Source organism: Scyliorhinus canicula, chromosome 13 (genome assembly GCF_902713615.1).
Source record: "Scyliorhinus canicula chromosome 13, sScyCan1.1, whole genome shotgun sequence".
NCBI classification, from domain to species: Eukaryota; Metazoa; Chordata; class Chondrichthyes; order Carcharhiniformes; family Scyliorhinidae; genus Scyliorhinus; species Scyliorhinus canicula.
This window is the reverse complement of record NC_052158.1, coordinates 144,743,315-144,767,506: the sequence shown is the minus strand read 5'-3', so window position 1 is coordinate 144,767,506 and position 24,192 is coordinate 144,743,315. Positions and strand designations below refer to the sequence as shown.

Below are 24,192 nucleotides of genomic sequence, written 5' to 3'. Positions count from 1 at the left end.
CTGTGATCTGGGTCAGTATGACCAGGTGTCACCGGATGGGGGTGGGGTAGGCAGCAAAGAGGACATTGGAAAATCTGGGCCCAGAGGCGAGAAAGGTATGCAGCTTGTTTCTGTGGCAGAGAGGCTAATGTAGAGCCAGGGAGGACTGCATTGTACTGGAAGGAATTTCACATCAGTCGGTCTGTTTGCTGGAGATGGACTCCAAAGCTTTCCTATGAGATACACAATTGCGGACCCCAGGCACAGGCAGCGGAACCAGAGTTAAACCGCTGTAATAACTTACGAGAGCCACCATATGCAGCTTACTTGCACAGCTCACATCCAGCCACCTTACCATCCAGAGAAAAGTGGAAGAATTGGAGGCGTCAGTGAAGCTGTAAGTGTACAGACAGTTCAGACAGGTACAAGAAATAGCTCAATAAAAGGTTCAAAGAAATACCTCAATAAAATGTTTCTTTAAAGAAAAAGACAGTTCAGACAGGTAGCACGTACAATTTGCCCTTTACGTATTAGGGAACCGTGTGATTGACCGGCTCCCCTGCTTTTTGGAAGTTCAGACACTTTTGTCCGAGGTTTGACTTTGCGCTGCACTGTGGATTTGGAGCTGCCTTGTTTCAGGGTCACTGCCTGTATGATTTACAGTCTTATGAGTCAGCCAGTGTGGGCAGCAGTCGATGGCCAGTGACTCACTGCTTCCCGCTCGCTGACACTGAGACACCTTTGATGTGTGTGTATGGGAGTTGTGGTTTGTGTGTGGATGGGTGGGGGGAGGGGGGGGGTCAAGAGAAAAGGTCATAAAAAGTTGAGGAATACATTAGAAACCAGCCTCCTGAGCAAAATCCATGGCAAAATGCCTGCATGTATACACACACACACAAACACTATTTTTCTTTGCAGCACATAATTCTGCAGAGGTGGTGAAGTTGAGATTGACTCTAAAGGATTGTTCAGCCAAATTGGGCAGGATGATCTGAGCATTAGACAAATGGCGGGGCAGGCTTCTTGTGCTTACAGGTTTCAGTTCTTGCCTTTGGTGGGACTTGAGATTGAACAGATTTCTCCAGCTTGACATTAAAAATCATCGCAATCTTGGCTGGTCTTTGCAGATTTTTGAAGGTGCTTTAATTCTGCCCTTACAATGTGTCACCAGAACCTGAAGTAAGGGGACAAATTCTGACCCGATCTATGTTAACTGTTTAAATACTGGATTACAGCAATTCCTAGCGGGAAAGGAAAATCTGTTACCTTCGCTCTCCCTTTTCTCTTTAGAAATTGTCCTGCTTAGATCCTTTTGTAGTTGCTGTTTTTATGATCCCAGTTGTTATTATAACCGGATAGGACGATTCTGGGATGGAACCCAGGCTCAAAAGACCGTGGGCGGGATTCTGCGTCGGCAGGAACCTCTGCTTCGCCGGCATCGCGCTGGCACCTGCGGATTTCCTGACGGCGTGGGGGTGCCCACGATGGGAAACCCCATGTGTCAGCCACCAGGATGGGGGGATCCCGCTGCTGGCCGGGGTGCACCGCGCCAGAAAACGGGTCTGGCTGGACGGAGAATCCCGCCCCGTAACTTTAATTATTTTGGTAAAACGTGGAGGATCAGAGTCACAGGACTACTAATTAGTTTCAACACCAAGGAAAAATCATTTATTAAACATGGAAAAATTGGAATATAGTACAAAACTCCTTTACTTCTCCCTGAGTTTAACAAATACACGCAAATATAAAGATTAACATGGATTTCAAAATACACTTTAAGCTACAAAGGCCTCATTAACACAAAAAGTCCCTTTTAAGCAGACAGATTGGCTGTGGCCATTAACGCACTCTGTTCTGAACCCAAGATAGTGTCCGTCCGTGCCTTTCTCCTCAGAATCCCCCCAGATGATAATTACATTGGAGCGTCCAAACTTTACTCCCAAAAACACGCCTTAACTTTTTCAGTCCAGGTTTTGCAAATTACTCTTTTAACCCAAGCTACCACTCCCTTTATAACAGCGAATCCAGTCCAGGATTTTACACCACCCCCTTTTAGGTTTCCTTTGCCTTAACTGCTTTTACACAAACTCATGATTCAGCCACTGAATTTCATTGTTAATTCAACACACATTCCACGGGCTCCAGTAAAACCCCACAGTCCCGAAAGTCACTTCAGACATCTTTCTGGTTTCTTTTCAGCTCTGCTCTGTTCTAGCAGTTTTAACTTCAGATTTCATGGAAACTTTTCTTTGTTTCTCTAGTTTCCTGAACTAACTTCTCTTCAGATCCCTGCACTTGTTTTCTTAATCATTACTCCATGGTATGGCTTTTCTCCTAGCAAAGCTGAGAGAGACATTCCCTCTCTAGCCTTCTGAACCAACTGCTTCTTGTGGAGCTGTGAGAGCTGTCTCCTCTCTCACGAACTGTCTCCAACTGCAATCAAATTAGCTAAACCAAAGTTTAAAAGAAATATAATCATAGGGCAGCAGTAGGTTAGCCCTGGTGCCTCACGGCACCAAGGTCCCAGGTTTGATCCCGGCTCTGGGTCACTGTCCATGTGGTGTTTGCATATTCTCCCCGTGTATGCGTGGGTTTCGCCCCCACAACCCAAAGATGTGCAGGGTAGGTGGATTGGCCACGCTAAATTGCCCCTTAATTGGAAAATGAAATGAATTGGGCACTCTAAATTTATAAAATAAAATAATTAAATATAATCTTTTTTAATGTCACAAGTAGGCTTACATTACACTGCAATGAAGTTACTGTGAGAATTCCCTAGTTGCCACATTCCTGTTTGGGTACATAGTAGGAGAATTTAGAACGCCAAAACTACCTACCGGAGCACCCGGAGGTAACCCACGCAGACACGGGAAGAACGGAAAACCTAAAAGCTTCTCTACCTCAGTTGCTAAGTAACACCCACATGCTCATGCCTTTTATTTATTCTTCATTCCGTAGCTCTTCTGAGCACAATAAAAACGCAGTTGAAATTTAACACATACAAACACCTTTGTCTAGCATGAATCTAACTACAGATTTAACCCTCTCAGGTGCAGAAACATTAAATTAAACACACTTAAAACAATACCTTATTTCTAATGTTTACCGTTACAAATATAAATCCCTTTAAACCACCTTTGTTTCCGAACACCTATCTCAAAATTGCCTTTCCTTCTCCCTACAGCAAGGGAAAAGCTAGGGCTGCTGCCTAGGCATGCTGCAATAGAGTTGTGTCATGGATCATTAGAGAAGAGAAATGCTGTTCAGTAACAAAAAGCAAACAGAAAATATTGTAAACTCAACGCAGGTTGTGCAGTATCTGGGGAGGAAGCAGATGAGTTAACATTTCAGATTTAGATTGCTGATCAGAATTTATTTTCTGTTTTTGTTTCAGATTTCCGAAATATGCAGTGTTTTGATTTCTTGTTTTCTTTTGTAACTTGAACTGTTCGCCGAAAGCCCTGTTCTCCATACTTTCCACATCATCGCTGCTGATAACGAGCATTTCACAGCCAAACCTTTTTTTTTGGCCCCCAGAGGAACATACCTCCAGTTCCATGATGCAGCCTGCCTTGTTAGAAACCCAACCCTAACCCTAATGCAGATAACTAAACTGCACACAATTACTTTCCTTGTTCCAGAACAAAATTGTCACTGCACGACACAGACCCAGACTCCTCTGGCATCCTATGAGAATGTCAGATGTTGCCATAAAATCCATGTCACTTTCATTGTTTTTCATTTAAATTTTTACCAAAAATTATTGAGCAATAAGAATGGACATTCACCCATCACCACATTACCACTGACCTGCGATAGTTCCTGGTGCCTTAACACCACAACTTTAAGATTCTCATATTCGTTCTCAAATCTCTCCATGCCCTCCCTATCTCTAAAGCAGCCAGCAGCTGTACAAACTATTCTGTTCAAGAAACTAGTCGGTGAAGGGTACATAGAACATAGAACAGTACAGCACAGAACAGGCCCTTCGGCCCTCAATGTTGTGCCGAGCCATGATCACCCTACTCAAACCCACGTATCCACCCTATACCCGTAACCCAACAACCCCCCCCTTAACCTTACTTTTATTAGGACACTATGGGCAATTTAGCATGGCCAATCCACCTAACCCGCACATCTTTGGACTGTGGGAGGAAACCGGAGCACCCGGAGGAAACCCACGCACACAGGGGGAGGACGTGCAGACTCCACACAGACAGTGACCCAGCCGGGAATCGAACCTGGGACCCTGGAGCTGTGAAGCATTTATGCTAACCACCATGCTACCCTGCTGCCCCAGGGTAGGCAGCTCCAGGGTAGATCTGGAGCCTAATTTTTACACACTTTGTAAACTTTTATTGACAGAAATGTACATTACAAACATGCGCCTCCAAACCCAGAACCACAGTTTCAGTCTGTTCCTATATATTGGAGCACAACTGAATTCTCCCAGTTAATCACCAGAATACAATTAATTACTCAATTGCTATATAATTAACACAGCCCTCTCAAGACTTCTGTACTCCTCTAATTCTGGTCTTGCGGACACCCCTGATTTTCATTGCTCCACCATTCGGCCTGGAGCTCCTGAGGCCCTCCGTTCTGGAATTCCCTCTCCCAAGTCCCTCTGCTTCTCTCTTCTCTTTTCAAGTGCTTTTCAAAAACCTGCCACTTTGGCAATATTTTTGTTCACTTGCCCCGATATTGGTGCCCAGACTGTGTTCGATGACGCTCCTGTGAAGTGTCTTGGACGCATTTCACTGTGTTGAAGGCACAATATAAATGCAAGCTGTTATTGACATTGAATAGCCCATTTATTTATTGTCATGAAGTTAGGCAACACAGGATGGAATACTCAAGCCAGTGACAACGCTTTTGTGTTCTGGTAATCGAACACTATTATTAAGTGCAGCTTTTGAGATGTTTTCGTTTTTTTGTTGCTAACCTAACCTTCAGCCCAGTTATTGCAGCATGAAGGAGACCCTTCAGGGCATGTTTTGCTTCTTTGGGGTCCCCCGGGGTAAGGCTGTTGCTGAGCGAGATTAGGAAGTGTTGTTTTGCCGTACCATGCAGAAGCTTCCATAAATAAGTTGATGGGACGATCCCCGCTAATGGGTCTCCTCCATTACTTGAGGGATCAAAAACCAAAGACCATAATTAAAAGGCGGTAACCAAGCATCTTATAGGGAACTCAGGAAATCTTTCTTATCACAGCTTAGAATGTGGAACTCACTCCCACGGGTAGCACTTGAGGCGAACTGGACGGATGCTTTTCAGGAGAAGCTCGATAAATATATGGAGGAGTGAGGAATAGAAGGATGTGCTGATGGGGTGAGAAGAAGATTGGCTTGAGGCGGCTGTTACGTAGCATTAACAAGGGCACAGGCCATTTACGCCAAGGGGCCTGTTTCAGTGCCATACATTCAAGGTAATTCTATGTTATTTTGAAGGAAATGTGTGATGCACAATCAATGGACACGAAACATAGGTGAAGTCCGAAATGAAAGGCTTTAATCAGCAAGAATGAGCCCGGCAGCAGACGTACAGAAATGGCCTGGCTGCTGGGGAACACAGGTTATTATACCCCGCCTCATAGGCGGAGCTACCTTCCTCTTAGCCAATAGGAATACAGAGAACACGATACTTGGGCCAATGGGCAGCGAGCCCTCTGCACCAATGGCAGCTCACACTCCCAGGTACCGTAATACCCCTAATCATACTACCACAATGTGCAAACCAAAGACACCTTATTCTCCAAACTAGAATTGACCTGTGTCTCTCTCTGGCAAGGATTTTGTCGGCACGCCCGTGAGTCCTGAAGTCGGGTCTGGATTCGAATCCTGAACCCTTGTGGCAGATGGCGGGACAGCAGCAGCACTTTTACAGGGGACAGCCCATTGCGAGGCTGTCGTTAGGAACTCCTGTGTCGTTAAGGATGGCCACCTGATATGTGCATATGAGTGACGTTGCCTGTGGATGGGGGAGTGCGAGGCGCTCTCAAGCTCACTTAGAGATCTGGGCACCCTTTCAAAATGGCGGCCCAATCTCTGAGGAGCTGGTCTCACCAGCGAGTTCCGCTCCCCGCTGCTGAAAAAATTTCTAAGTTAGGGCTAGACTGGGGGAGAAACTCCCCAAGGCCCCAAAAAATGACTTAAGTATGGGTAAATATCGGTGTGGATCTCACCGGAAAAGCCAGCGAAAAACACCCCAACCCTAACCTGCCCAAAACGGCACTTAGAAATTTTTCCATTAAATTGTGTCCCGGTGAGATGTGAAACTGAGACCGTGTCAGCTCTCTCAGGTGAATATAAAAGGCGCTATGACACAAAACGAAGAAAAGCAGGAGAGTTCTCCCCATTTTCCTGGCCAATATTTATTCCTCCACCACCATCACTAAAACAGATGTTCGATGTCATTATCACATTACTCTTTGATGAATGTTTAAATGGGCACAACATTTAGCTCAGTGAGATACTTCATAGCGCTTCAAAACGCACTGGCACGCCCTGAGGTCATGAGAGACATTAATGGAACGGAAGTCTTTCGATTTTAGATCGGGATCGTTCAGTTGTAGACAGGTGCAGTTGGAAATGAATGTTCATTGCTTGTTCTCTCAGAGGTGGAACGCTTGCTGGACACAGTCTGGAAACGCCGTCGAGGACAGTGCAGTTGCTATGGCAAGTTGCTGTGTTTCAAGAGGTCATCACAGTGCTGATCATAGATTATCATAGAATTTACAGTGCAGAAGGAGGCCACACGACCCATCGAGTCTGCACCAGCTCTTGGAAAGAGCACCCTACCCGAGGTCAACACCTCCACCCTATCCCCATAACCCAGTAACCCCACCCAACACTAAGGGCAATTTTGGACACTAAGGGCAATTTAGCATGGCCAATCCACCTAACCTGCACATCTTTGGACTGTGGGAGGAAACCGGAGCACCCGGAGGAAACTCACGCAGACACGGGGAGAACGTGCGGACTCCGCACAGACAGTGACCCAAGCCGGGAATCGAACCTGGGACCCTGGAGCTGTGAAGCAATTGTGCTAACCACCATGCTACTGTGCTGCCCAAACATGGTGCTGCCGACAAGAGTTGTGTCCTGGAATCTGCAAGTAGGGGTGGATTTCTCCGGTTTTGTCCTTGGTGGGACCAGTCGCGGAGAACGAGAATGGAAAATTTGGCATTCCCGCCAAAACGACATTCACTTTCAGCGGCACCGGGAAAACCCAGCTGCAAAGAAGGATGGAAGATTTCGGCCAAATGTCCAAACAGGGTTGGTAACTCTCTGACACCCAGAGACAGTTTCTTGAAGGTGTGTGGGAATAAGCTGTGATGTTTTCCCATTTGCTTTCCCCAGAGGGCTCCGAGCTTCTGCTTGCCATCCCACCGTTGGTTGAGGACTGGGAAATTCCCACCTCAGTTCCGATCTCTTAGCTCTGTAATCGCAGGCATGCCATTCTGCGCTCAAATCAAATACCATTGGACAAATGCTGGGGCTATTTTTGTGGAGGATGATTTACAAATATTCACAGAGCTCAGACCATTCTAACAAATACCAAAAGTCAAGCTGACAAATTGGACCCCAGCCACCTCTTTCTGAATAAGAAACGCTATGAGCGCGAATCTCCAGGAGAGTTTCTGGCTTGTTTTAAACTTTTGGTCTCCAGTACGCACAGGTACTAAATTGATATACGGACATCATCTGAAGTTCTTTCAGGGTATTTCAAAATGCAGATAATGGGCTGGATTTTCCTTCTGAGAAGGCGATGGGTTCGGAGGCAGACCTGCTGGATAGTTCTTGCTTCCAGCATGTTCCTGTCTCCAGTCTACTTTCAGTAAGGATGCTTTGTGGTAGCTGATGACTATCACTGGCAGGTAACCATTAAGAACATTTAAAATGCCAATTGAGGGCACTCATCACATGTAGTTTGGAATTTTCCGAATGGCAGACAAGCACCCAGCTGAGTTTGAAACCCAGATGGATGGAGGGGGCCACCCGATCCCCATAACCCAGTAACCCCACCCAACACTAACGGCAATTTTGGACACTAAGGGCAATTTATCATGGCCAATCCACCTAACCTGCACATCTTTGGACTGTAGGAGGAACCTGGAGCACCCGGAGGAAACCCACGCACACACGGGGAGGATGTGCAGACTCCGCACAGACAGTGACCCAAGCCGGAATCGAAACTGGGACCCTGGAGCTGTGAAGCAATTGTGCTATCCACAATGCTACCGTGCTGATCACCCTCATCGGTCCCCAGACTGCAGTCTCCTGCTCCAGCGCAAAAAAAGGGCAGCGTTCAGACTAACGTTGCCCCATGCCAAGATTTTTCATTGAGGGCAACCGGGTAACCATGGTTACCCGGCTTGCGACCCATAGCAACAATCTCTCCAGAGGAGGCTCTGTTGCCCCACCTCCGAGATTGTGTAATGTTTCCCAATTTTTGATCAAGATAAGCCTGCTTTAAACTGACTCAGCAACTCTCAACTTCATCAACCAGCAGCCAAACCTCGTTTTATCTGAACTTTATTTTAGAATGTGCTGAGCATACACACCTTAAATTGCCATACACGGTGAGCAATTATCTCCTGCACTCTGCAAATACAAAAAAAACCACACACCAGCATCTCAGACCAGTTGTACTGGCTAGGGTGAGAATGCTCCATTGGTTACTGACACAAGCATTCTTCTGGTGAGTCCTGTACAGTAATTAATTACTGATGCAACATGACAGCCGCCTGTCATGTACTCTCTCTGACACCTGCTTTACCTCGACCTATTGTGTTGATTTTGAGGTGATTGACGCGAGTGCACAATGCAAGTCACTTGCTGCCCACCTGCCCCGCCTCGAGTGGAGTGACTTCAAAACACAGTCACCGATCGGCATTTGCCTCCAGCTTCCATTGATAAAAAGAAAGAGAGAAGAAGGAAGGCTAGAGCAGCAGGGAGAAAGAGCGGGTGAGAGAGACGAAGAGCGGAAAGGCAGTGACACAGAGAGAGGAAGAAAGAGCAGAGGAAAAGTGAAAAAAGAGTGAAAGGTAGAATGAAAGAAAGAAAAAGCAGAGAGAAGAGAAAAAGCAAGCGTGAAAGAATGGAGAACGAGAAAGAAAAGGGGAAGAAAAAGAGTGAGTAAAAGAGAGAGAAAGAAAGAGCAAAAGAAAGTGAGTAAGATAATTGTGCCTTAATTGCGAATATCAATAGAGAAATTGCCTTTTTAGGGATGTTGGCTAATTGATGAATATTTGCCAGGGCAACAGGTGAACTTCTCAGTTCTTTTTGAAAGAGTGCAAAGAGGGGCTCCGTTTAAAATCTCATCCTATAAACGGAAAGGAATCGAAAACGCAAAGTACACCTTCCTGAAAATGAGCCCTGTCAGAAAACAACTTCGAGCGGTGTGAGAGTCCTTCCTGTTTATTTCCTTTGTCCCATTTCTTTTATTTTATAATCTTTGGCCTGTGGACTCTGAATCGGGATCTGCCTTTAAGCAGAGGACTCAAAAATTGAAACAGCCCGCCTGCCAGGACATTGTGTTCCCAGGTTTCGTGTTTGGGAGAGGAGGAGCCAGACTCATCGGCACCGAGTGGATCTTAGGAAGCGGCTTTGGAGGAAGTCAGTTCGATTGGTTAACTGGCAGACTGTGGGTTGGTCAGGGATAGTGTTCTGCCCAACAATGGTCAGTGTTTGATTCCAGCGTGATGCTGTCTGCGAGAACTTAGCAGAAGTGTTTATACCTTGGAAGTGAAAGGAACGTTCCCTCTCTCTCTCCCCCTCTTCCTGTTTGCTGAACTGAAAGCACTGCCCTATTGTTCTGAAAGCAGTGAGTTCCTGGCCCACCCTTTGCTGTGAGCCTGAAATGATGCTGAGTCAGCAGAGAAGATAAAGACAACCTTGCCAGAGAAAGCTACCTTAAGCCGAGAAGGAATAAGTACCAAAACAAAAGCCGGAACTTCAGAAAGACATTGACTGGAAGTCATCCTGGTGCATCAAAGATCCTTAACCTTTTATTTCCATGAACATTTGCTTTCCCTTTCCACCACACTTATCCCTCTGTGTTTGTCTCTGTGTGTGTGTGTGTAGAGAGAGTGATGCTGAGATATGGGGGGGGGGGGGGGGGGGGGGGGGTGGGGGGTGGGGGGGGGGGGGGGGGGGGGGTTGGGAAAGGGGTAGTAGATAATCACTTACGTTTTCTGTCCCTTTATTGATAATACTGTACACAATAGAAGGTCACTTGTGTTTTAAACTCACAGACCTGGTGACTGTAATCTATTTGGCTCAACCAAGGACCTCGGGTCTTTTAAATAAAATCTAATTTCACCTGTGTCCCGACCCGCCATCAAGGGGGGCTGGAATTGACCAGGCACTGGCCCAGGGTGCCGTGACAGAATAAACATTGTTTTATTTTCAGGTAGAATTCTTTCGTTACAATCGACACATTGCTGGATGTGTGGTTGGAAGGACAGATAGATGGTCAGTTGCGAGGCATTATGCACATTTCTACTTTATTCGTGTTTCTTCAATTGCCCTCCTATCCATCTATGCGCTTTCTTATCAAGAGGTCAGGCTAAACACTGGATGGCACATTTGGTTCTGCCAGCGAGACTGCTAGAACTCAAATTGGCTAATGCCTCGTCCTCTTCAGACTCTCCAGAGTGGACCGCTTCAACGAAAAACAGCAGAAAATCATCATTGCAGAAAAAAAATCTGCGTTCCATCTGTCAACACTGAAGGCTGCTCGGAAATGTTTATGGAGCAGCTGATAATTGTGGTCAGGTCTTTACGTTTGTGGCTCCTGTACTGCCTGAGCTGCTGTCAACCGGAAAGTTTTCCAACGAGAAAGTTATTGTGTAACTATTTCTAAAATATTTAAACTTTCATTCCATAAGTGTGCAATGTTTTCCCTTTGGTTTGTGTGAACATGATGTGCTGGATCGAGCAGGGAATAGAAGGATAGAAATAGAGAAAATAAGAGCAGGGGTAGACCATTCGGCCCTTCAAGCCTGCTCCGCCATTCATTATGATTATGGCTGATCGTCCAACTCAATAGCCTGTTCCAGCTTTCCCCCTCATATACTTTCATCCTCTTCACCCCAAGTGCTATACCTACCTCCTTGAAAACATATAAGGTTTGATATTTCGGCCGCGCCCACCGCAGGATCACCACGGACAGGCCGGAACCATGTAAATGTCTGTTGACCTCTGGCGGGAATTTCCGGTCGGCGGGCGGGCCCGGCTGAAGAATCCCGCCCACGATGTTTTGGCCTCAACTACTTCCTGTGGTAGTGGGCAGCATGGTAGCACAGTGGTTAGCACAACTGCTTCACAGCTCCAGGGTCCCAGGTTCGATTCCCGGCTTGGGTCACTGTCTGGGCGGAGTCTGCACGTTCTCCCCGTGTGTGCGTGGGTTTCCTCCGGGTGCTCCGGTTTCCTCCCACAGTCCAAAGATGTGCAGGTTAGGTGGATTGGTCATGCTAAATTGCCCATAGTGTCCAAAATTGCCCTTAGTGTTGGGTGGGTTTCTGGGTTATGGGGATAGTGTGGAGGTGTGGGCTTGGGTAGGGTGCTCTTTCTAAGAGCTGGTGCAGACTCGACGGGCCGAATGGCCTCCTTCTGCACTGTAAATTCTATGAAATAATGAATTCCACAGGCCCGCCACTTTCTCGGTGCAGAAACTTCTCCTCCTCCTAGTCCTAAATTTCTCCTCATCCCAGTCACCTCAGACTGTGATCCCTAGTTCTGGACACACCCACCATCAGGAACAGCCCTCCTGCACCTACCCTATCCTGCTTTATTTGACAAACTAATCTCCCATGTGGTACTTTGTCGAAAGCTTTCTGAAAGTCCAATTAAGCCACATCCCCTGGCTCCCCCTCATCAACTCTACTAGTTACACCCTCGAAGAATTCCAGTAGATTAGCCAAGCATGATTTCTCTTTCATAAATCCATGGAGCAGAAGTAGACCAGACGGCCTGTTGAACCTGCTCCACCATTCAGTATGATAATGGCTGATCTTCAGATTTCATTTCAGTTTGCTGTCCACTCCCCATTTCCCTTCATTCTTTGAGTGACCAAAAATGTGACTGTCTCAACCTTAAATATATTTGATGAATATAGTGAATTTTCATTCCAATCTTTGTACTTTCTGTATAAAATGTTAGTTGTTAGGATCTGAACCACTGTTTCCTTTACTTATTCACTCTGATGTTCCCGGCCTCTATCCACTCTTCTTGGGGCAGTCTTGTGAACACCCCAGTACGTTGACACTATCCGTTATTTCACATGTGAACCTTGGTAGCAAGTAAATGGAAGACACATCTGCATTTATATAGCACCTCAGGATGTCCAAAAACATGTTACAGGCAGTGGAATACATTTTTCCTGCAACGCGACGAACGATTCGCACCGAGCAAATTCCCATAAACAGCAAGGAGGTGATGGGCAGATAGTCTCTTTCAGGGATGTTCGTTGAGGAGTAAATACTGGTCAGGACGCGGGAGGACTGCCCTACTCTTCTTTGAAATTAGGCTATGGGGTCGTTTGCGTTTAACTAAAGGGGCAGATTGAACCTTGGTTGAATATCTCATCCGAATGACACCCCATCTACAGTGTCGCACGTTAGTGGTGTGTTAATTGTATTATTAAGGTTGAGGATATATAGGTGCCGGACATTGATTGAGAAAGTTCCTTGAGCACATATAAAGAGAGACTTCCCTGTAATTTCTGTTGAATTTATTGATTATTGTTTTTCTTTAAAAAAGTATAAATAGAGACGCCTCGAACAATTGGTGTTGATTAGGGAGGAATCAGACATTTCTAATGTTGCATTGCTGAAATAAATCTAGTATTACTGTGGATCTCGACGAATAAGTCAACTCAGCATAAAAAAGTGTTTGTTCGGTACTAAACATCATTATTTTGCATATGCTCAGAGTATAAACTGATCCCACTTTACAGCCACATAAGTCGTCAACCAAATTTTTCAATGCATGTTTTACTCCCCAATACCCTATAACTGGGTAGAAGGGAATATGCAGACGATAGGGGCTGTGTTGCAAAGGTGCGTGGGAGTTTAATACGTGCTCACGCTGAGCACACCACATGGGGAGGGGCAAAAGTAGAGCCCACCCACATCAGCGGTTCACTTTCACACTCAGTGTTATCTGTCAATCCCTATTTTTGGAGGGATTTTCTGAGGCTTCAGGGGGCAACCTATATGCCGACATCTTTGGTACCTACTTCACCATCTGGCTATCAGACGTTTTAACACAGCGCTCCCTCAGTATAAGAATGTGATTCAATCATGGTGGAAGGCACAGTTCAGCTTACTCTTGTATAAGACGAGGAGAGGAAAACGCAGGCCAATTGTTTTCACTCCCTCGTCAAGAAATCCTGAAGGCTATTGAAGATCCGTCATTGCCACCCCATAGAACCATAGCGTTTTACGGCACAGAAAGAGGCCCTTCGGCCATCATGTCTGAGACAGCCATCTAAGCTAGATGTGAGAAGTGGGCCGGTGTGGTGTGGCTTGCTGCGGGAATGTTTTGGTGTGTGCAGTCCTTGAATGTTGAGGCTCAATGGGCGCATGCAGGAGCAATCAGTATCCAACTCCTACCATGCTGGGGGCTCGACGGACATGCGCTCGTAGTGTCTGGTTCCTTTCCCTCACCAACACCATTCTCCACCTCCCCAGAACTCGCATAACAAACTCTGGTTAACAGTGCGGGGATGGATGAAAGGATGGAACGGTAGCTGGTTAAGGCCATTCGCAACAGCTGGACTCACTGTGGTTTTGTGTTGTGATTTTGTGAGTAACCTGTTAAAGATGAAAGACAAATTTTTTAACTGCATGGAAAGGAAAGGACACGGGATTCTCTGATCCTGAGGCTAAATGGTGACGCCGTCAGAAACGCCAACGCGACAACACGGCCCCAGGATCAACAATTCTGGCCCCTGCAAGGGGCAAGCACGGCGTTGGAGCGGTTCACGCCGCTCCAGCTGCTGATCCAGCCGTGGAATGGGCGCTGGGGGATACAAGCATGCGCAGTGGTTCCGGCGGGAACCCGTGCATGTGCAGTCCCACCGGCACGATTTCCGCGCATGCGCGGAGTCTCCCTTGTCTGCGCCGGGCGCCCCAGCGCAACATGGCGCAGGAATACAGGGGCTGGCACAGAAGAAAGGAGGCCGGGAGACAGATAGGCTGGCCCACGATCAGTGGGCCCCAATCGCGGGTCAGGCTACATCGGATCTATTCCTGCTCCTTGTTTCTATGTAGCCATCACGGCGTGCAAGTGGGGGAGTCATTTGTGCCACCAACACTATGCAAGCGATCTGGTGTACGTAGCCCAAGATATGCCATCAGCGTTGGCCGACCAGAGAGGGCTCTTATACTTGGGCTTATGGCTGGAGTCAGGAGGAAACCCATGGGGATATAATTCATGGGCATGGTACCATGATGCTGCCAGACACCATGCAGCAAGCCTTTAGGAAGGCTAATGCAATGCAAGCCTTTATCGCAAGAGGATACAAGTGCAGGAATAGTGAAATCTTGCTGCAGTTGCATAGAAGCCTGGTTAGACCCCACCTGGAGTACCTTGTGCAGCTTTGGTCCCCCTACCTCTGAAAGGTATTATTGCCATAGACTAGTGCACAGGTCTGTCCCGGATATGGTGGGACTGACCTATGAAGAAAGATTGGGCAAATTGGGCCTGTATTCCAGTCTAGTAAGACTATAGCCATAATAAATGTGACAGTTGTGAGCAATTGATTGAGTTGAAGAGAGTGTAATTGCTTGTCTATTTGAAGAGTGCAGTGTTACTGAAAACATTGTACACAGCCGAAAAGGGTGGCGCTGCCAGGGTGTCTGGGTGACAGTGCCAACATGCCTGGGTGCCAGAGGGAGTGCCACACTGCCTGTCCCCCACCACCCAGGGGCCTCTAATGGCCTGGCAGACCCCCCTCCCCCAGGTGCCATTATGACTGGTCGGGCGCGATTCGGCCATTAAAACGCGCCTGTTAAGTCCATTAACGTCTTTACCCACTGATGTTCAGAGAATCGGCATCAGATATTGTAAATGCTTTTGTCATTTAAGTTTAAGCTCCAGAGCAGGAAAGGATGCTTTGGCTGTACTCATTGCCACAGATTTCATTGGTTATCAGAGTCAGTCACCCATAGCCATGTTGAGCTTCCATCTGTCAGTACTTTAGACCTTTGCTGGGCACGAGCATGAGAGGACACTGGTGTTATTGGAGGCTTATATCCCTGACAGGGGTCCTTGGATCAAAGCAGGTGCGATTTAAATAAGAGCATTTTGGAGTGATATCAGAACTGAGGATATACTTATTCTTAGGAAAGGCTGAATGGGCTGGAACTCTTGTCTCGGCTGAGGGGTGACCTGATGAAAATCTTTAAAATCATGAAAGGCTTTGATAAAGCAGCACGGTGGCACAACGAGTAGCCCTGCTGCCTCACAGCGCCGAGGTCCCAGGTTCGATCCCAGCTCCGGGTGGAGTTTGCACATTCTCCCCGTGTTTGCGTGGGTTTCGCTGCCACAACCCAAAAGATGTGCAGGTTAGGTGAATTGACCATGCTAAATTGCCCCTTAATTGGAAAAGATGAATTGGGTATTCTAAAATGTATTTTAAAAAATGAAAGGCTTTGATAGGGCAGATGTAGAGAAAATGCTTCGACCATTACGGGAGAGTCCACAACCAAAGGTCATAAGTGCAAGAAGATGCAACTAAATCCAACAGGGAATTCAGGAAACATTTCTTTAATCAGTGATGAGAATGTGGAATTCACTACCACATGACATTGTTGCTGTACCTGTCCAATTCAATGGTAACCCCCAATTAACATCCTGGGTATTACCATTGATTAGAAACTGAACTGGACGAGCCACATTAATACTGTGGCTACCAGGGCAGGTCAAAGGCTAGGAATCCTACGGTGAGTAAATCACATTCTGACCCTCCAAAACCTGTCCATCAACTACAAGGCACAAGTCAGGAGTGCAATGGAATACTCTCCCTTTGCCTGGATGAGTGCAGCTCCAACAAGATTCAAGGAGAAGTTTGACACCATCCAGGGCAAAGCAGCCCGCTTGATTGTTCCCCATTCCACAAATATTCAAACCCTCCACCACCGACGAACAGTGGCAGCCGTGTGCCCCATCTACAAGATGCACTGCAGTAACTCACCAAGGTTCCTTAGACAGCACCTTCCAAACCCACGACCACTACCACCTGGAAAGGACGAGGAGCAGATATCTGGGAACCCCACCACCTGGAGGTTCCCCTCCAAGTCACTCACCACCCCAACTTGGAAATATATCGCCGTTCCTTGACTGTCGCTGGGGCAACATCCTGGAACGCCCGCCCTAACAGCACAGTGTGTGTACCTACACCTCAAGAACTGCAGCGGTTCAAGAAGGCAAGTCACCACCACCTTCTGAAGGGCAACTAGGGATGAGCAATAAAAGCTGGCCTAACCAGCGACGCCCACATCCCATAAATAAATTTTTTAAAATTTGGATACTTTCGACCAGTTTATTTCCTCAAAGGTTTTACCTCGGCATCTTTTAATAGTGAGGAGAACAAAGGACAAACACAAGTATAAATTCAACAATCTTTATTAAACACTCAATTAACCCATAAATTAAACCAAAATATAAAACACTAGAAAGACCCAGGATTTGATTATACTACCCACAAAGATGGCTTAATTGAATTGTGTGTCCGATTCTTGAGTTCCCCTTGGTCCGTCGTCACGAAGACGGGTCTCGTTGGCACCTTCTTTCTTCCATCCTTCCTTCTCAGATGTCCCGATTGCCTCTGCCTGGAGTCTTCACCGCTGATGTGCCTCGGGTGCCTGTTTTTATCCCCCCTCCCTTTTCGCCCTTTTTCCATTCCCCCTGGTTTCCTGCCAATGATGCCTCGGAACGGGATCTCAACACCCAATAGTCCGTTTGACAGGACACGTGAGCCGGTCCCAGGTGTCCCATCTCTGGTGGTGTGTGCTGCACTTAACCTGTTCCCATATAACGTAACGGCAGAAACACTGGGTGCCTGAGAGTCTGGCTCGATCTGGGCTGCTGACCGATGCATATCAATAGAGTGCGATGTTCTCCTGGTGGATGATTGACGGGTGTGTTCCAGACATGTTTCTGTGTATTTGACTTTGACCAAGTCGGAATTCTCCACAGCCCGCCTGAACATTGACTGCAGTTTGAGTTAAAGCAATTCTTTAATTTAAAATATCCAATTTAATTGGGCTCAAAACTAGACCCTGTCAGGTCATCACATAGCCAAGCCAAATAGTATAGATGTTTTTAAGGAGAAGTTAGTGAAACATCTAAGGGGTACAAGAATAGAAAATATATTGATAGAGATATGCTGCCTCACAGTGCCAGGGACCTGCGTTCAATTCCAGCTTTGGGTAACTGTCTCTGTGGAGGTTGTATGCTCTCCCCACGTCTGCGTGGGGTTCCTCCGGGTGCTCCGGTTTCCTCCCACAGCCCAAAGATATACAGGTTAGGTGGGTTGGCCATGCTAAATTGCCCCTTAGTGTCCAAAAGGGGATAGGGTGAGGGCGTGTTGCCTAAATAGGGTGCTCTTTCAGAGGTTTGGTGCAGACTCGATGGGCCGAATGGCCTCCTTCTGCGCTGTAGGGATTCTGAGTTCAGTGAAGGGATACGGGAGGCGGCTCTTGTGAAACATAAAGGCCAGCATGGATCAGTTAGTTGGAAGGATCTGTTTCTGATGCTTTAGGCTCTGTGGTCTGATGAGTGATCCCATTGCTGACCCTCCCCCCTGGGAAATTGCTGGAGACTGTCTGGGTTTACGTAGTCTACCCCACTGCAGCGGCTCCACACTACAGCATAACATTCCAGCAGGGGTTGGCAAGTGGCCCTAAACTTGGCACTTGATGAACCCAATTGGCTAACCCCCTGAATTCCACTGCTGGCAATATTGTGGAGTGGTGGGAAGGTATTGGGACTTGCTTCTTGTCACCTTCCACCACCATTTTACCAGCCCAGCTACCCCCAGCCTGCCTCCAAAGTGCTGGTGAAATTCACCCTCTGTAACTGCTTACGTATAGAGAAATACAGCACAGAACAGGCCCTTCGGCCCACGATGTTGCGCCGAACTTTTGTCCTAGGTTAATCATAGAATTTTGGACAATTTGTCATGGCCAATCCACCCAACCTGCACATCTTTGGACTGTGGGAGGAAACCGGAGTACCCGGAGGAAACCCACGCAGTCACGGGGAGGATGTGCAGACTCCACACAGACAGTGACCCAAGTCGAAATCGAACTTGGGACCCTGGAGCTGTGAAGCAATTGTGCTATCCACAATGCTACCGTGCTGCCCTTAAGAAGTTAACCTACACTCCCTTTTTAGGCTATATTAAGAGGCTTAATTATGCGCAAAGTGACAAAAGTAAGTTGTATGTAAAACAAATTGTCCTTGCAGTCTGTCTGCATGGGGTACAGTAAATTTCTAATGGACAGCATAGGACAGGAAGACCTCTCAAGCAGTTTTCAGCTGAATGGGTATGAGTTAATTGGGTGCAACCCTGGGAGATTTGTGCCTTTTTTACTGAATACACGTGTGCAGTGTTATCTCTAAGAGGAAAGAGCGAACATGTTGAGACAAGTTCTGCAGCTTGCACAATGGGGCACGTGGCTTTCACACTGCACTGTACGTTTTGTTGGGTGGTAGCTGTGCAGCCTGAATGTTTGACACAGAGATCAGTGCAGTCACAATAGATTTTTTTTAATGAGAACATTGGGGTGGGTGAGTCAGAAAACGCCCTGAAAGCTGTGGTTTCTCGGTGGTGAAAACTGCACGCATAGGAAGACTTCAACTGTGCCATGAAGTGGAAGAGAGCAAAATATCTACTTGATTACTCCAATATCATGGTGGCACGATATGTTAGTTCTCCCACCTTTCCTTCCCAGGGGTCAGTCGCCTCTCTGTTGCTAGATTGTGGATTCAAGTCTCGCCCTAGAGTTTAAGCACAAGGTCAATACCCAATCTCCAGTTGAGTGTGGCTAGAGATGCTGCCCTTTGGTGATGTTAAACCAAGACAAGGGGCGGGATTCTCCGACCCACCGCCGGGTCGGAGAATCGCCGGGGGGGGGGGGGGGGGGGCGGCGTGAATCCCACCCCGACGCAGGCTGCTGGATTCTCCGGCAGCAGTTTTTCGCCGGGGACAGGCTGAGCAGCCCCCCCCCCCCCCCCCCCCCCCCCCCCGCGATTTGATTTTCCGGCCTGCGATGGGCCAAGTGGCTGCCCGATTTCGGCGGGTCCCGCCAGCTTAAATACACCAAGTCCTTACTGGCGCCACCTGGCTCTGCAGACGGCCTGCGGAGTCCTCGGGGGGTGCACAGTGGCCTGGCTCGCGATCAGGGCCCACCGATCCACAGGTGGGCCTGTGCCATGGGGGCACTCTTTCCCTCTGCGCCAGCCCCTGTAAAGGTCCACCATGGCCGGCATGGAGAAGAACCCCCCCCTGTGAATGCGTTGGTGCTCCCGCGCATGCGCCAACTTGCGCCGGCCGGCGGAGGCCATTCGGTGCCAGCTGGCATGGTGGCAACCCCGCCCCTGAACTCCGCACCTTCCGGATGGCCCGACGCCGGAGTGATTCACGCTACTCCCTGCCACACCGGTTAGGGGAGAGTCCTGCCCCATGTCTGCCCTGTCAAATGCATGCAAAAGATCCCTTAACACAACTTGAAGAAGAGCAGGGTAGTTGTTCCAGCTGTTCTGATCAATACTTATCCCTCAGCCAAGGTTAGTACATTATTAGAATGATTACATTTCAAAAGGATTTTTAAATGGTGGTGAAGTGATTTCGGAAGTCCCCAGTTTGCAAAGGACGCTATATAAATGCAAGTCTTTCTTTTTTCTCCCGCCTCCCCTTGCTCACTGCGAGTTGCCAGTTTAGCCAGGCAACCGAGCTAAGTAGGAAATAAACAGCCCAGAGGGGAAATCTGAGGCTGTCGACTTTATGTCCCGTCAGATGTCTAGTTCAATAATGATATTTCTAATTATTGTCTAAATTTGGGGAATGGTGGAGAGCTGAGAAATGTAACAAAGGGGAGTAAAGTTGGGAGAAATTAAGGGAAGATTTCCAGTGTTACATCAGAGTGTCTTTTTAAAAATCATTTCAGGGGATGTAGATGTCACTGGCAAGGCCATCATTTGGCGCGCATCCCGAATTGCCCTTGAACTGAGTACCAAGCTCGGCCATTTCTGAGAGCAGTTGAAAGTTAAAGTCTATGCACCTGGAGTCACAAGTAGGCCAGACCGGGTAAGGATGGCCGATTTCCTTCCCTAAAGAACAGTAGTGAGCCAGAAACTCTTCACAGTGCAGAAGAAGGTCACTCGGTCCATTGAGTCTGAGCTGACTCTCTGAAAGAGCATTCTACCTCTCCCCCTGCCTTATTCCCGTAGCCTTGCCCACCGTTTTTGCAACAACTGACGATAGTTTCATGGTCACCATTACCAAGACTAGATTTCACTTCCAGGTTTGTTAATTGAAGTTAAATTCCACCGGTTGCTATGGTGGAGTTTGAAGCCAGGCCATGAGCTTGGGCCTCGGGGTTACTAATCCAGCAGCATTACCATCATTCCACCTTCTTCCCAGCTGTGCTTTCAAAGAACAAAGAACAATACAGCACAGGAACAGGCCCTTTGGCCCTCCAAACATGTACCGGTCATGATACCACCCTTGGCCAAAAATCTCAGCATTACCTCGTGCCGTATCCCTCCATACCTATCCTATCCATGTATTTGTCCAGATGTCTTTGAGCGGAATTAATGTATCTGCTTCCACAACGTCCCCTTGCAGTGCGTTCCAGGCACTCACCACCCTCTGTGTAAAAGGTCTATCTCGCATATCTCCTCTTACTTAATGATCTGTTGAGCTGCTCGCAGAAAAATACTTTTCACGTACCTCGGTACACGTGACAATAAACAAATCCAATCCAATCCAACTTTGCCCCGTGGAACTTAAACCTATGCCCACTAGTGACTGACCCCTCCACCCTGGGAAAGAATGCCTGCCCATCTACTCTATCCATGCCCCTCATAATCTTGTAGACCTCTATCAGGTCGCCCCTCAACCTCCGTCTTTCTAATGAAAACAGTCCCAGTCTTTTCAACCTCTCCGCATAGCTAACACCCTCCAGACCAGGCAACATCCCATTATGGGCGGCACGGTAGCACAGTGGTTAGCACTGTTGTTTCACAGCTCCAGGTCCCAGGTTTGATTCCCGGCTTGGGTCACTGCCTGTGTGGAGTCTGCACATTCTCCCCTGTCGGTGTGGGATTCCACCAGGTGCTCCGGTTTCTCCCATAATCCCGAAAGACGTGCTTTTAGGTAATTCGGACATTCTGAATTCTCTCTCAGTGTACCCAAAAATGGGCCGGAGTGTGGCGACTCGGGATTTTCACAGTAATTTCATTGCAGTGTTAATTTAAGCCTACTTGTTACAATAATTATATTATTATTAAAATCCTTCTTTGCACCCTCTCCAAAGCCTCTAGATCCTTCAGGTAGTGTGGCGACCAGAATTGTGCGCAATATTCCAATTGCGGCCTTACCAAGATTCTATACAACTGTAGCATGACTTGCCAGTTTTTACACTTGATGCCCCGTCCAATGACGGCAAGCATTTCATATGCTTTCTTGACTACCTTGTCCACTTGTGTTGCCACTCTCAAAGATCTGTGGACCTGTACGCCCTGATCTCTCTGACTTTCTATATTCCTAAGAGTTTTGCCATTTACTGTATATTTCCCCTCTTTGTTAGACCGACCAAAATGCATCACCTCACATTTGTCTGGATTAAACTCCATTTGCCATTTCTCTGCCCAAGTTTCCAACCTATCTATGTCCTGCTGTATCCTCTGACAATCCTCAATATTATCTGCCACTCCACCAACCTGGTCTGATTTGGGAAAATCAGACCAGCTACATTTTCCTTCAAATCGTTTATGTAGACTACAAACAACAGAGGCCCAAGCACAGATCCCTGTGGAATACCACTCGTCACAACCTTCCATTCAGAAAAACACCTTTCCGCTGCTACCCTCTGCCTTCTGCGACCCAGCCAGTTCTGTATCCATCTTACCACCTCATCTTGTTTCCAGGTTGTTTCCACTAGGGCAGGTTGTTTCCACTGGCGGGTGAAAGCAGAACTAAGGGGCATAGCCTCAAAATAAGTAGATTAAGGACTGAGTTTAGGAGGAACTTCTTCACCCAAAGGGTTGTGAATCTATGGAATTCCTTGCCCAGTGAAGCAGTCGAGGCTCCTTCATTAAATGTTTTTAAGATAAAGATAGATAGTTTTTTGGAGAATAAAGGGATTAAGGGTTATGGTGTTCAGGCCGGAAAGTGGAGCTGAGTCCACAAAAGATCAGCCATGATCTCATTGAATGGCGGAGCAGGCTCGAGGGGCCAGATGGCCTACTCCTGCTCCTAGTTCTTAGGTTCTTATCTCTGATCCCGCGTGACTTCACCTTGTGTACCAGTTAGCCATGAGGCGCCTTGTCCTCCGAGCACTGTGCATGTGGCATGATTTCTGAAGTTCTTTCAGAAGCACTGTCGAGTGCGATGGAGGCAATCGCAAAGGAAGTTGTATCTTAATGGTCTCTCCGCCCATGTTGCATATGTTGAATTGCTACGGGGGAGGAAAAGATTATGTTGAATCTAACCTTTTGCTCAATCTTCTTATTTTACAGCCATGTAGACAGGATGACAACATGGCATGATCCACGAAAGACCATGAGTCAGATGAACCTGAACACAGCTGGTACCTCGAACCAGATGCAGCAGAGATCCATGCCTGTCACCCATCCAAATTCTGGTCAGTTCTTATTACATGAGCACAATGAGTAGCAGTTGTTTTTAAAAAAAAATTTGAGTACACACTTTTTTTTTCCAATTAAGGGGCAATTTTAGCATGGCCAATCCACCTAACCTGCACACCTTTGGGTCGTGGGGGTTAAACCCACGCAAACATGGGGAGGAACTTCTTCACCCAAAGGGTTGTGAATCTAGGGAATTCCTTGCCCAGTGAAGCAGTTGAGGCTCCTTCATTAAATGTTTTTAAGATAAGGACAGATAGTTTTTTTGAAGAATAAAGGGATTAAAAGGATTATGGTGTTCGGGCCGGAAAGTGGGGCTGAGTCCACAAAAGATCAGCCATGATCTCATTGAATGGCGGAGCAGGCTCGAGGGGCCAGATGGCCTACTCCTGCTCCTAGTTCTTATGAATGTGCAAACTCCACACGGTCGGTGATCCGAGGCCGGGATCGAACCTGGGCCCTCAGCGCCGCGAGGCAGCAGTGCTGACCACTGCGCCACCTTGCTGCCTTAACGAGTACCTTTTGTAAACCAGGTTTCAGACACTGCTGTAGGGCACTCAGCTTTAACAACCAAAGCACAATGATCGGACCATTTTGAGTATCTCCCAGACTGAGTTGCTGCTTCCTTGCTTCCTTTTATCTCTGGTGTATTGATTTTACAGGACATTGAGCGAGCTGCTGGAATGCAAGATGGCAATGGCTCCAAGCTCCATTTTTCTCAAAACAAATATCTGTTGACATCCACTTTGCTTCAGCTCCCGGGTGCCTGTCTTTGGCTGGACGGGACATCCAGATCCATGGGGCGGGTTATCTCCGTCCCGTGACACCTGTTTTCGGGCACAGTGTGCCCCTGCCGGCATTTCCCATTCTGGGCACCCCCACGCCATTGGGAAATCCGCGGTCGAGAGTGCGCTGCCGGCGAGACGGAGGATCCCGCTGACTGAGAATCTAGCCCATGTTCTTTGTTGCATGTCCCTTTAATCCTGGAACTTGAATTGCTCTCAGCAACGTGCCAGTAGGTTGTAACCATTTGGCCTGGTCATCAGCCACTTCTGGATCGACTGAATCCAGTGGGGTGACCCCTACATTCTTGTTGCGGTTTAATGGTCTGCGGCTGTTGGCATTTGCTCTTTTTACACTGTGCAAGAAACAGGCAGCAGCTGATAGACCCCCCCCCCCCCCCCAAAAAAAACACACCCCGCAGTGATAACGCGTTGCCAACGAGCTAAACAGGCTGAGAGTCATAGAGCCATACAGCAGTGAAACAGGCCCTCGGCCCATCATGTCTATGCCGACCACCAAATACCAATCTATACTATTCCCATTT

At 47.5% G+C, this 24,192-nt stretch overlaps 1 protein-coding gene across 2 annotated transcripts in view; it reads left to right on the top strand.

Moving 5' to 3' along the window:
- The window catches only part of LOC119975456 (WW domain-containing transcription regulator protein 1-like), a 178,072-nt gene that overhangs the window by 100,991 nt on the left and 52,889 nt on the right, over positions 1-24,192 (top strand). For both annotated transcript variants that reach the window (XM_038815135.1, XM_038815136.1), the window contains exon 2: positions 22,740-22,864. In XM_038815135.1, the coding sequence (XP_038671063.1) occupies positions 22,740-22,864 (125 nt within the window). The remainder of the gene's footprint in view (positions 1-22,739; positions 22,865-24,192) is intronic.